Source organism: Lepus europaeus, chromosome 2, assembly GCF_033115175.1.
Source record: "Lepus europaeus isolate LE1 chromosome 2, mLepTim1.pri, whole genome shotgun sequence".
Lineage (NCBI taxonomy): Eukaryota > Metazoa > Chordata > Mammalia > Lagomorpha > Leporidae > Lepus > Lepus europaeus.
In genome coordinates, this window is record NC_084828.1 from 77,767,170 (window position 1) to 77,781,835 (window position 14,666).

A 14,666-nucleotide genomic window follows, 5' to 3' on the forward strand; every position below is an offset into this window, starting at 1 on the left:
GAAGTTAGTGTGGCTGCACCCTAGTCAGCCATCTTGAAAGAAAAAGCCTCCATGAAATCTTTGAGGTATCCTCCTAGATGAGTTGTATTTTGGCTCCTCCATTTGTGTGACTTTGGACATTTTACTTATCCCGATCTATATGTTCTCTACCTTGGAACACTGTAGTAAGAATTAAGTAAGAATTTATATAAACCACTGAACCCAGCACCTAAAACACAGAAAGCTTCTTTAATACAAATTGTAATAGCATTATCTTTATAATTTATTTTCAGCAAATATTTATTGAGTTTTTACTACATGTCTTGTACTTGGCTAGGTACTAAAAATATAATAATATACAAGACCCTACTTGCTAATATGGAGAAAGAGATAAGTAAACAGACAACCACAGTGCTTTATGGGAAATGCTCAATTTAGTGAGACAAATAAGAAGACTCCTGGGTTGTTGGAATAGAAGTGAAGTGGTAGAGAAGGGTTGCAGGCACCTCTGACTTCTGATGGTTAAACAGAACTTACCCAGGGAAATGGAGGCCTAGACATCAAAATGCTAAAGCTAATCCAGCTGAAAAGTGGTGGCATACAAAATGTTTGGAATTCAGAAAAGTACAGAGATGGGAAATGAAAAGAGTAGAGAGATAGTGAAGAATAGATCGTGGAATAACTTGTAAAGCTCCTTAAGCAATCTATTTTTTATCTTCAGGACAGTAGGAAATCATTGAAAAGTTTAAGTACCTTTTTTAAATTAAAACACTATTTTGATTGTAGTACAGCCCTGTTTTGAGCAAGCAAGACTGAAGGTGTGAAAATAATTAGGAGGGCTTGTAAAATAATTAACAATGAAAATACCAGTGAGATGAATAAAGAGGGTCAGCAATGAGGCTGGAAATAAGTAAGCAGATTCAATAGTTGTAAAATGTAATCAGTTCAATTTGGGGATTATTAGGAGTCAGGGAAAGGAAGGAATTGATCATTATTACTGGGGTTTTGACTTGGGGAACTAAATAGATATTGCTGCTGTTTCCAAATATAAGGGCTTTAAGGAGGAAGAGGTGATAGGGGAAGATGAAGTTAAAGTCCCACCAGAAGTTCATAAGCAAAACTAATATTAGGTCACAGATTTCCTGACTTCATCTAAGTTCCTTTCCCCATACTGATGGCTCTTTTTTTTTTTTTTTTTTTTGACAGGCAGAGTTAGGCAGTGAGAGAGGCAGAGAGAGAAAGGTCTTCCTTTTTTTCGTTGGTTCACTCCCCAAGTGGCTGCTACGGCTGGCCACCACGCTGCGCCGATCCAAAGCCAGGAGCCAGGTGCCTCCTCCTGGTCTCCCATGCAGGTGCAGGGCCAAAGGACCTGGGCCATCCTCCACTGCACTCCCAGGCCACAACAGAGAGCTGGACTAGAAGAGGAGCAACCTGGACAGAATCCAGTGCCCCAACTGGGACTAGAACCTGGGGTGCCAGCACCACAGGCAGAGGATTAGCCTAGTGAGCCATAGCACCGGCCAACTGATAGCTCTTAAATTCTGATTTCCTTTAGAAAAATGGAAAGAGCAGGGTCTTATGAAATTACAGATACCAAGAGATCTATGTAGATTCTGATTTAGTATGTGTGGAATCTGACCTGAACAGTAACATTTTTAACAAGATGCTTACCCAGTCATTTTAAGGCTCACCAAAATTGAGAACAATTACACCTCATCATTCAGTAGCTATGTACTTTGACTCATTTAAATAATTTTGAAGCATTTTGTAATTTTGTACTTAATATAAAATAGATCCAACTTCTTCCACTTAACCACCATGGGCTTCCTATTTCATAGAAGAGTCCATGCTTGGTTCAGAGAAAAGAACCAGTATAAGAACAAGACTGTAGTAATTGAAAAAGGGTGAGAAAGCTAGATTGGCAGTCATTGATCAAAGGTAGAAATTAATCCTAAACAACTACATTAGCTTCCCATGCTTCATAATTGTAGAGGGGAAAAGAAAGATAAGAAAGGGAAATTTTAGCATATCAATTACTAGAGAGTGGAAGGAAAAGGTGATGGAGAAAGAAAGGCAGAGAAAGAACTCTAAGCAAAGCAAACATCACCAGGAAAATATATAGAAGGCAGACTGTCTTTTCATGATGTGCTCTAACATACCACAGCCATGTGCCTTTTTATCTATTCATTTCTTTTTAGTTATTCTAATGCTTTTGTCTTTGAATTTGGTACAGGACATGCTAGGAGATTTGTTTACTCCCATAGAGACACCAGAAGCTCAAAACAGAGGCTTTCTCAAGGGACTGTTTGGTGGAAGTGGACAAACATTTGACAGAGAAGAGCTCTGTGAGTAAAATCTTAATTATAAAAATGTACCTCAAAATGAAAGACCTGTGTGTGTGTGTGTGTCTTACTGTAATATGTAATCTCAAATTCCAGACTTTGTAAAAATATGAATATTTGTTTCCTTTTATTTTTTTAAAGATTTATTTATTTGAAAGGCAGAGTTACAGAAGTTACAGAGAGAGAGACAGAAACAGAGAGAGACAGAAAGAAAATCTTCCACCCACTGGTTCACTCCCCAAATGGCTACAACGGTAGGGGCTGGCCCAACCAAAGCCAGGAGCCAGGAGCTTCTTCCACATCTCCCATGTAGGTAAAGGCATCCATGGACTTGTGCCATCTTTTGCTGCTTTCCCAGGTACATTTGCAGGAAGTTGGATAAGAAGTGAAGCAGCCAGGATGTGAACTGACACCCATATGGGAGCTGGCACCATAGGCAGTGGCTTTACCCACTATACCATAGGGCCAGCCCCTTACTTGCTTCAATATCATAAAAAGTATTTCTGCCTATCAAATATGAATAAAATCAGTCACTTTATGTTAGCAAATAGTTTAACAAAAATGATGCATGTAATTCATACAAATAATGAGCAAACTAATAAATGTCCCATTTGTGGGTAGATATAACTGCACGACAAGATGAGAGCATTCAATCATTAAAAGTCTCTTTTTTAATTAGTTAATTTATTTATTTGAAATGCAGAGCTACAGAGAGAGAGAGCTTCCATCCACTGGTTCACTCCCCAAATGGCTGCAACAGCAGGGGCTAAGCCAGGCCTCAGCCAGGAGCTTCATCCAGGTCTCTTATGTGGGTGCGGGAGGATAAAGACTTGGGCCATTTTTTGCTGCTTTCCCAGGTACATTAGAAGGGAGCTGGATCGAAAGTGAAGCAGTCAGGACTCAAACCAGTGCAGTGGTTTAATTTACCATGCCACAGCACCAGCCCCTAAAGTGTTTTAGAAATGTTTTTGAATCTGGCTGCCTTTAAACATTGCTGGGAAACACATCCTTTATTCAGAATGCAAGTTTTGAAAAAGCTAAAGAATAAATTACTTTAAAAATCTACCAGTGAGTCTCTAATGAGCAATGATCAAAAAGCAGTAGGAAGATACTAAAGAGTATCTTCAAAGAGACGAATATATTTTTCAGGGGAAATATTAGCTACCAGTTAAGACATCTGTTTCCCCCATCAGAGTAGCTGGGTTTGATTCGTGGCTTTGATTCCCTATTCCAGATTCCTACTAATGGGGACCCTGGAAGTTAGCAGTGAATATCCAAGAAATTAGGTTCCTGCCACCTACAAGGAAGATTTTGATTGAGTTCTCCACTCTCAACTTTGGCCATGGCCTAGCCCCAGCCATTGTAGGCATTTTGAGGAATGAGCCAACAGAGGGAAAGTGCTGTCTCTCTAGGTTTCCTCAAATAAGTATAAATATCAACATAATTATTCAAGAATATGTCACCACCATTTGGTCTTGCAGATAAAATTCTTGAACTCAGAACTATGCAAAAATGTATTGATTTGATTAAAAATTATTTGATCAAAAAATGAAGTATTTACAATACTACAACATGGATAAAGCTTGAAAATATCATGCTGAATCCAAAAATGCCATATCTTGTATGATTCAATTTATATGAAATGTCCAGAATAGGCAAATTCATAGAGATTTGAAAGTAGATCAGTGGTTCCTGGGTTGAAGCAAGGAGGAACTCAGGAGAAATGGTTAACAAATACAGGGCTTCATTCTGGGGTAGTGAATTTGTTATAGCATCAGATAGTGACAGCTGCACAACTTTGTGAATACATTAAAAAATTAATGAGCTATATACGTTAAAAGGATAAATTTTACAGTATGTGGATTATATCTCAATAAGCTTCATTTAATTAAAGAAATGTAGATTCCATTCTAATATCCTGAATATATTCATTAAATTTGTGCAAAAACACTGCTTTTCTTTTCTTTTCTTTTTTTTTGTTGCTATTTAGTCCATTCTTTTTTTTCCCCAGAAAATTTTTATTTAAGGTATACAAACTTCATGGATTCATAAATAAAACTTTAGGAACATAGTGATTCTTTTCTACGTACCTACCCTCTCACCCTTTTCCCTCCTCCCTCTCTTTTTCCCACTCTTGTTTTTTTATTAAAACCTATTTTCAATTAACTTTACACACAGAAGATTAACTCTATACTAAGTAAAGAGTTCAACAAATAGTATGAAAAAAAAAACTGTTCCTCAACAATGTTTTCTCTTTTGATTTCTTCTATGACCACTGTTTATTCAGGAACATGTTGTTCAGTCTCCATATGTTTGCATATTTTCTAGAGATTCTTGAGGTGTTGGTTTCGAGCTTCATTCCATTGTGGTCAAAAAAGATGCATGGTATGATTTTGACTTTTTTGAATTTGCTGATACTTGCTTTATGGCTTAGCCTGTGGTCTATCCTAAAGAAAGTTCCAAGCACTGGTGAGAAGAATGTGTATTCTGTGGCTGTAGCATAGAAAGTTCTCCAGATATCTGTTAGGTTCATTTGATCTATAGTGTTGATTAACTCTGTTGTTTCCTTGCTGATTTTCTGGCTGGTTGATCTGTCCAGTTGCTGAAAGTGGTACTGAAGTCCCCCATTACTATTGTATGGGAGTCTGTCTCCCTTTAGATCCATTAACATTTCTTTTAAATAGCCAGGCGACCTGTAATTAGGTCATTTATTATATTTTATTATAATTTATTATATTTATTACATTTATTAAAGTCACATCTCCCTGGTGAATTGATCCCTTAATCATTGCATAGTGCCCTTTTTTGTCTCTTTTAATAGTTTTTGTGTTAAAGGTTATTTTGTCTGATGTTAGGATAGCTAAACCAACTCTTTTGATTTCTGTTAGCATGGAATATCTTTTTCCATCCTTTCCCTTTCAGTCTGCATGTATCTTTGTTGGTAGGATGTGTTTCTTGTAGGCAGCAAATAGAGTTTTGTTTTTTAATCCATTTAGCCAGTCCATGTCTTTTAGCTGAAGACTTGAGACCATTTATATTCAAGGTGAGTATTGATTAGTTACAACTTGGCCCTCCCATTTTTCCATAAATATGACTATTGTTCACTTTGTACTTTAACTGGGAGATCTTCTGCCTTCATCTTCTTTCATACTGATGACCATGTTTCTGTGTTTCTATGTGCAGCACATCCTTAAACATCTTTTGTAAACCTGGACAAGTGGTGACAAATTCTTTCAATTTCTGTTTGTCATGGAAGTTCCTTATTTCACCTTCATTCATAAATGAGAGCTTTGCAGGGTACAGTATTCTGGGTTGACAGTTTTTTTCTCTTATGACTTGAATATTCCTCATCATTCTCTCCTAGCCTATAGGGTTTCTGATGAGAAGTCAGCTGTGATTCTAATTGGAGATCCCCTGAATGTAATCTGGTGTTTCTCTCCTGCACATTTTAGAATATTTTCTTTATGTTTTACTGTGGAGAGTTTGACTACAATGTGTCATGGTGAGGATCTTTTCTGTTCATGTCTGTTAGGAGTTCTATGTGTCCCCTATACTTGGACGTCCCTTTCTTTCTCCAAATTAGGGAAATTTTCTGTAATTATTTCACTAAAAAAATCTTCTAATCCATTCCCTCTATCCATGCTTTCAGGAACTCTTAAGACCCGTATGTTGGGTTGTTTGATACTATCCCATAAGTCTCCAATACTGTCTTTTAGTTCTTTAATTTCTTCCACTTTTTTTGTTTTTTTGGTCTGACTGAATTTCCAGAGATTTGTCTTCTAACTAGGATATTCTTTCTTCTGCCTCACTGTGTCTGTTGTTAAGGCTTTCCACCATATTTTTTGCTTGATCTATTGAACTCTTTATTTCCAATATTTCATTTTGATTGCTCTTTAAAATTTCAATTTCATGGGAAAAATGATCACTCATGTCATATATGGATTTCTTTAATTTGTGGATTTGCTTCTGATTACTTCTAAGTAATCCTGTGATCAATTTTTGAATTCTATTTCTGACATTTCTCCAGTCTCTTCATTTTTACATTCTAGTATTGAAGTGTTGTTGTGTTCCTTTGGAGGTGTCATGTTCTCTTCCTTATTCTTGTTTCTTGAATTGCTGTGTTTATTTTCAGGCATGTGTGGAGATACATGCACTGTGATGACTTTTATCCTTTGACTATTCCTCTGTGGCTTAATGGAGGGTCAGCTCTTTCAGTGACTATCCAGAGGCATGTGCTGGGTGTGGCCAAGGAGTTCTATTCAGTACTCCAGAGTGAGTGGAGTGGAGTGTCCAAGAGGACACCCAAGTTGGGTGTGTTAAATCAATCAATCGATCTCTCTCTCTCTCTCTCTCTCTCTCTCTCTCTCTCTCTTTCTTCTTTAATCAGAGGGAAAGTTGCCTACTTTGTTGGAGTAGTCTCATGCTCACCTCCTCTCCTCCAAGGAGACCAATCAATGCCTGGTCACTAGCCCCAGTGGGTATAAGATTCATTCACACTGTCACAAGAATGGCACAAAGGATCCATTCAGTCCTTGGTGTGAGCAGGGGTCCCAGAGCATTGACCCTCACCAGGAAATCATGGAGCACCAAGCTGTGGAGCCACCCACAATGACTGCCCAAAGTCTCAGCCACACCCTGTGCCCTCACATGCAGCCACAGTGTTTCTCAATCCCAAAAAAAACATAGGGCTCCCACAATCAGAAGCACTCAGCCTCCTGTCAGTTCTCCCAGCCAGACTCAGGTGTCTCCTCTTGGCTGGTTGCTGGATGTGCAGACACGAGCTAGCACAGCTGTTACATATGTCCAAAATGGTTCCCACCCCTTCTTGGCTAGTTACAGGGTGCCCACGCTGGGTGGTTAAGGAAAGAAAAACATGTCCCCTGTTTTCTTTCCTCTAGGATGGCAAGCATACTGTCCCCACAGGACTCCAAGCCAAACTCACCCAAGGTCTTCCCACAGCTTTATCAACAGTGGCCTGGGCTGCTGCAGTCTGGTCTCACCTCACTCACCAAAGCTAGTGCTGAGGCATTTCAAATGCTGGGGTCCTGAGTTGTCCACATGCTCCACATAGATCCATAGTGTCCCTCTAATTTGTATAGAGTTTCCTCTGCCTTTTTCTCCCAAACTCCTCCCTGAAATTGCACTTGCTCACGTGTTTTCTAACTATCTTCCTTTAGACTAGAGCAGTACACTCCCTCCCTATTCTACTATATTGGTGTCTGTCCCACAACACTGCTTTTCAATTAAAAAAAAAAAAACTTCATTTAAATTGAATGAAATTGACCTTTTAAATGATTGGGAAAATTTTAACCTTCATAAAGTCACAAAATTTCAGCATATATATTAATGTCCATCATTTACATGTTTATGTACCCACATTCTCTGGTATTTACAGAGGAAGAGAGCCTGAGACCCGCAAGGCTGATATATCAAGATAAACAGAAAATAGAATAAAGACCTGGACAGAAACTTAAGGAAATGGTCAGGGCTGAGTGTGGAACAGACACTAATATGAATTAAAAGTGAGGTCACATACATTTTGAGCCATGTCAAGAAATGCAGTTATGCCATTTTGTATGAAACCCACTCACACACACAAAAAAGGCACATGATAGCAATATATATCAAATTTCTTTCCTAGGTATTTTTCTTCGCTAAGTACTAATATTTTCAAATACATGTCTATGTCAGTACTGAATATCTCTATTTCAATGAGAATTATGACAGTAGAATTGAATGTAAGTACTTTGTCTTGGTGATAAACTTGAGTACTTGATTTACTGACAAAATGTTTTAAGCTGTCATGGCTTCAATTCCTAGTTGGGGAAGCTTCAGCAGGAAGAGCATCCCGCAGCCTTGCCCAGCACATTCCTGGACCAGGTGGAATAGAAGGGGTGAAAGGTGCTGCTGGAGGAGTGATGGGGGAGCTGACCCGTGCTCGGATTGCACTGGATGAGAGAGGACAAAGGCTAGGAGAGCTGGAAGAGAAAACTGCAGGCATGATGACCAGTGCAGAAGCATTTTCCAAACATGCACATGAGGTAAACAGCCAGAGTAACACAGGCATCTCCACAGTAGTAACTTTCAGTGTTTAGGTCCTGCACAGGAAAGCATAAAGAAGTCATGTGACATGAGTGGGTGTGAGAACCAGGGTAACCTGGATCTCTTACAAGTATTATAATTCCCCCAATTTTTTGAGTGATTAAAAGTTTTTTTTGTTAAATTAAGTACTGTAGAACATTGATACTTACTTACTTTATGGGATAATTAAGAAATTGTCCATTGGTTCTGATACATAGATCTGTATTGTACACAGTTGTTAGAAAGTTGTGTGGAGGGATGATGTGAGCAAGAAGGCAGGAAGGACCGCAGAGGCTGGGAGCCACCTGCTCATTTTGTCTCATCATTAAAAATAATTTCCTGTCAGCTGAGTCTTTAGAGTTTGATTGGTTTGTTTTTAAATCATTCTCATATGTACTTTATACTATAAAAGAAGTCATATAGTTTCACTGTATGTTTTGAGATTTAATTATATATGCATGATTAGCTAGGCTTGCTTTGAATAGTGCTTTGAAAGGTTTGGTTTTTTTTTTTCTTTTTTTTTTTTTAGCATCTAATGCTGTTTTTTTTTTCTTTGCAGTTAATGCTGAAATACAAGGATAAGAAATGGTACCAATTCTAACTGCTAAAGAAGCTGTGACTGCTTTGAGAAACCATTATTCAGGGAAACCAAATTTATTCCCAGCATCACTATTCAACTGCTAGAAGCCAGTTTCTTCTACAAAATGTTCCATTGCCATTCATCTGAAGTTATCACAAAGGAGACTTATCAGAGACGATGTACAACCCAAAAGCTGGAACCCTGGTAAAATCCCAAGATAGATGGAATTTGCCTTTTCCCATGTGAAATGGAGCCATCATGTTGGCATGTCATTGGCTAAGGATTTACATTTAGAAACTATGGGGAGTCCTATTGATTTGGAAATTCCTGTACAAACAAAAGCATTAATGCACTTAATGAAAAAAAAAATCTTTGCATGATAAATTAACATCTTTAAAGGAAAAGAAAAATAAGCATGTTGTGACAGAAGAAAAAAAGATTTATGGTAAACTATTTTTGTAAATTGGGCCACATCCAACAATTTTTTAAAAATCTACATTAGAAGATGTCAATCAGTACATTTCAAGAATATTTGCCATACCCAACTCCAAGGAAAGCAAAACAAAACAAAACCCCAGAGTTTGCTTCTCATCTGTAATTTCCATTATTGAGTCTTTATGGCAAGAGTATAATTAATATTCTCTCTCCATAGTATTGTACATCGTTCACAGTTCTCGGTCATAACCAAGCATTGCCAACAGAGTAAATGATCCCCAACATAGTTATTTCCAGTTCTCTCACCTTCAGAGCAGGTTGCTGTTTTTAACACAAACTGTATAGGGTTGGGTCACTTCAAAGCATTTTTCCATCCTGGCTTGTATTCCATGCAGGGAAGCTGACAATAGGTTTGGGGAAACTAGACTATAGAAACCATGCAGTTAGCTTTGAGGACTGAATTCATAAAAAGTGAAATTTCACACATCCCAACTTTCAGTTTCTAAAGTGATATATTTTTAAAGCTCCGTTTGTATCCTCATCTGCCAGTTACACAGTATATTACTGTTTAAACCGGGTGGGTCTACAATCCACAGGTGCTCTTGCAGCCTGACATTCACAGACCAAAGTGGTCATTATCTTGAGTGTGATGCAGTAAAACCTCAGCTAGTGTTCTGGGAAAAGAAATTCTGATTTATTAAATTTCTGATTAAAAAGGGCTTTCATTAGGAAACACTTTTTTGTTCAATACTATTATTGGAAATCTTTATAAAATATACTGGTGTTTTTGCCATCTTGGCCTCAGTCATCATTATAGATGACATAAATACATAGTTTAGTGATATAAAATCAATACTTTTGAAACTAATTTGGTCAAGTAATATAAGCTAAAGGATTGTGTTAATAGATGTCAAACACTTATTCCACATTTAAACTCTAAAAAGTGGAATAAAGAATATCCTTAACATGCTAAGAGGTGTCTGTCATAGCTCCACAGAAAGGTACGAGAGGCAAAGTGAAACAAGGACTCCTACTCTCATTATCTAACATGATTCTGGAAAGTCGGAGTCATAGGAATGTATGTAAGCATTTTCCTGGACCCATCCTGTAATATGTTGTTTCTCCAAAAATAATCTTTTTTAAAATTATGGATTTGGACTTTTTCTTCCTGATTGATCAGATCTTACTAGGTTTATATTTGTGTAAATTCTTAAGAGTTCACTGTGTTTCTGGAGTCCGGGTTACTTTAATAACCAAAAACAGTATTTTTGTTTGTTTTTTAGATTTCTTGTTTGAGATAACACTTCCCTTGCAATGTTCTCAGGAATTTTGAGAAGAGCAAAGATGATTGACAGAAAATGTACACTAGAATAGTATTTTTCAGAGTCCTTGGATTTTCCTGATTTCTTAAAAAGGCCTCTTTATGAATCTCCCAGAGTCCAGTAAACAGCCTAAGGGTAACATAATCTGACTTGGAAATGCAGATATAACACATAAAACTGAACAGTAAAAATAGTAAAGAAGCTGGAGGCCAGGGTCTGGAAAACACTGACAATTAAATTTGCAATGCACTATTGTACCATCAGTTTCAATGACCCAGTTTTCTGATTTTTTTGGACAAATACTTTATCATTTCTGCATTTAAACCTGAAAGAGTGAAATAAAAATTTATTCTAGGAATAATTAAATTCACTCCAGAGTAGTATTAAACTTAGTGAATCTCTGAAACTCATGATACTATTTGATTTAACTTGTTCTACAGAAAGGTTTCTCAACAGTGGCACATTAGCATAAAAGTCTTTATGGTGGAGCACTGTCCTATGTACCATAGGATGTTAGTGACATCCCTGGCCTTTGTCTGCTAGATGCCAGTAGGAACCCCCTAACAGTAACAATCAAAAATGTCTCTAACCATTGCCAAAATTACTTCTAATTGAGAGCCACTACTGTATATCATTTAAAGACAGAGATTAGTGTGAATATGTAATATATGTCTTGTTATAAAACTGCATAATTGTATAGTGTCTTACCAAGATAAATTACTATGCCCAAAATTGTATGTGTGGTTCATATGCAATAAAATGCAGTTTTTAGGGAAAGCTTGTATAAATCAGTGAGCAATTATGGAATATTTTAAAGCACTCAGAAAATATGAAAAGGACATTATAGCATTATAGTGCATAAAACTCCAGATTCAAAATGACCGGATCAAAAGTTTATAATTGACACATCATTTGGAAGTAAACAGGTGCTTCTGAAGTGCTTGAAAAGAATAAAATTAAATTAAGTAGTTTAAATTATTTCAAAATTGCTTTTATAAGCTCTTAATGTAAGGGTAAGTTCATCCCACAAACTCCTGGTTAGTGGAATCCAAATTAATGAGGTTTTACTGTATCAAATTTTTTTTATAATTCAAAGAGATAGCAATAACAAGAATCTGATGTGGATGTGATTTTCCTCTTCTGACATTTCTGTTCTGTTGCACTGACCTTGGCAGGCACATAGGCACACACACAGGCACACCACCACCACCACCACCACCACCACCATCTTATCATCATCATCACCTTAGAAATGAATATAGTTGATCTATGTGATCCTTTACATCTACTCATCTTTACTATATTCCCTCCACCTTGGAACGTAAGAAATATATTCCCTAATAAGTTGGACAGTGACAAAAGAGATGACTGTGAGCCTCTATTACCATTAAAATTATATTACATCATCTAAGATGGCAGCAGAAGCTAAGGCAGACTTCAGTCTCAACAAGCCAACATTATCTCCCTAAAACTTGCTCAAGAGATAAGTCCTTTCTAATGTTCAAAAGAAATAGGCATTTCTTTCTTTTCATCAATGAGAAATATAAGTATTTGTTTCCCTGGTTCTAATAATAACTGGAGCAATAATCCTTACTAACCTCGGGGTTTGGAGGGAGGCATGAATGGGTTACACTTATTTTAATCCCCTACAAAGGAGTACTGTTGACTTTGCTTCCTATACTTTGCCAAGCCCCACACTTAGTGCCCCAGTCACCATCAGGGTCGTTGGCTTAACTTTGGAATGACAGTGACAGATCTGCATTAGGCATTTTCCAATACTTCAGTGATAGAGAAAAATTTATTCAAGTCTTTGGGAAGTGATTCTCAAGTTAGTAAATTAAAATCCATGTCTATATTCCTCCAAGTTTTTAAAAGAAACTAAAGGAAAAGATTTAGTGTCGGAATCCCTTTTTATGTGACCCTTGTATCCAGTTTTAAAGGTACCATCTGTCTGTTATCTACATTACAGGATCACCAAGGCTATGAGAGAATAAGGAATAAGATCCGGCCTAAGATTAGTTGAAGAAGATTAAGACAGGTTATTTGAAAAACTTTAATCTAGAAAAGTAAATAAGAAATCCTCTCTTTTGCTTAGGTTCATTGGAACAACCCAGGAGGGTATCTGTGATTTCAGCCAGGCCTATGGGAAAAAAGAGCATGTTAAACTACTACATTGGTTTAGAGAGGGCAACACTTATAGGTGTCAGGACATTCATTTCAGGTCTCGCTCTTTGCATAAGAGAACGTGGTAGCCTTCATAGCTTCTTTTTCTCTGCCTTCTGTTGCCCAGTTCTATTTTTGACTGGGTTTTATTTCACATGCACACAGCCCTAAGGGCAGAAATACTTGTCATGTACTTGACACATTATCTGTAATATGCACCACTCAAAGAAGCATGGTTGTCAGCATAACGAATTTAGTGTTAGCAGATAACATCCCTTAGTGGAAGAAATGCGAAATAGGTTAAGATCAGACTTGGGGAAGGAGGAAGAAGAACCAATTTGGTGCAAGGAAATTGGGATGAGGAGGGACATGGGAGCCAGAGCAAAGTGGAAGAGGCTTTGATGAGGATTCAGAAGCATGGGTAGATAGATGCCTTTAGATGTATGATTCTCAACCTTGTCTATACATAAGAATCACCTAAGGAGATTTCAAGATTCCCAATTATAGCAAAATTCCTCCCAGTGATGAACCAGATGTAAGTACTTTTGAAAGCCCCAAAGGTGGCCCTGATGTCCAGCCAAAGTTGACAACTGCTTTATGGTCAACTAAGGACAGTATGTTTGTCCACCTTGGCTGGTGTCTCAGCCAGCTTCTGAGTAGTCCAGGGAGGCAAGGGGTAAGAGATACAGCGGTGACTGGGTTCGTATTTATTCTGTGTCTTTCACAGAACAAAATATTTCTGCCCAGGCGGGGCCTAGTTAACACTTAACACTTTGTGATATTTTCCTGTGTGACTTTCCCATTAATTATTCTAATTCAGACTTCTAGGTTTTTGATTGTCTTAAACATATGATGCACTGGATCACAGTAAATGCAAGAGCATAATAAAGCTAACTAGAAAACTAATTCTCAATATTTGGACAGTGGGAATTCTCAAAACAGTCATTTACTATATCAGGTAAAAATTTCTTATGGAAGGCACCTGGATACCAGGTGTTCTGCTACAGGTATATTTTATTTGACTTGATATTAGCAAAGAGGGAGAACAACTCTTCTTTTTTTGTATGTTATTATCTTAAAAGCCCCCAGGGCCACTGGATTTACTTTCTTATTTGTTGCACATATGTTTAAAGGGGAAGGAATGCCTGTAACTTACTATGTCACCCCCAATGCCTTGAAAGAGTCTTTTATTCCTTCTAAGAGGGAGAGCCCAGCCTATAAAAGGCAGTGTTACCAATGAGAAGACTCCAGTTATCTCCTCTCATACTGCTTCCCTTCTGGTATTGGCCCACTCTTCTCAACTTCAAAGCCAGAAAATAAAGTAGGTGGTGGTTTTGGAAATTGTACACAGAATCAAAATATCTAATAACCTATAATTTTTAGTACTTAATTATGTGATGTTTTATTCTAGGAAATAAGAAACAGATAACATCATTGATGTATCTTTCTTTCATCTTCAGAATTTTTGCATCTTTTCAGAAAATGACAAATTACTATTTTTCTGTTGCACTCAGCAATTGTGACTATACTTAACAAAGTTCTTGTAGTATGTAGAGATACCAATAAAATTGTATATGTTTGTAAATAGATGCTCTCTTATGTCATAATATCATGCTTTGATAGTAATTTTTGCCAACATTAAATATGGACAGAAGTGAGACTTTCTCTCGTAGTTCACTCTGAACTATAATTTTGCTTAGCAGTGTTTTTAAAAAAAGCAGGGAAGGGGTGGGAGAGCATTCATTGTACAGCATATTTATTTAA

At 37.3% G+C, this 14,666-nt stretch overlaps 1 protein-coding gene across 4 annotated transcripts in view; it reads left to right on the forward strand.

Moving 5' to 3' along the window:
• Positions 1–14,383, forward strand: part of STXBP5L (syntaxin binding protein 5L) — a 443,316-nt gene extending 428,933 nt beyond the window's left edge. For all 4 annotated transcript variants that reach the window (XM_062208715.1, XM_062208727.1, XM_062208721.1 and 1 more), the window contains 3 exons: positions 2,213–2,324; positions 8,142–8,362; positions 8,962–14,383. In XM_062208715.1, the coding sequence (XP_062064699.1) occupies positions 2,213–2,324; positions 8,142–8,362; positions 8,962–9,003 (375 nt within the window). In that variant the 3' untranslated portion in view covers positions 9,004–14,383. The remainder of the gene's footprint in view (positions 1–2,212; positions 2,325–8,141; positions 8,363–8,961) is intronic.
• Positions 14,384–14,666: the final 283 nt, after the last annotated feature.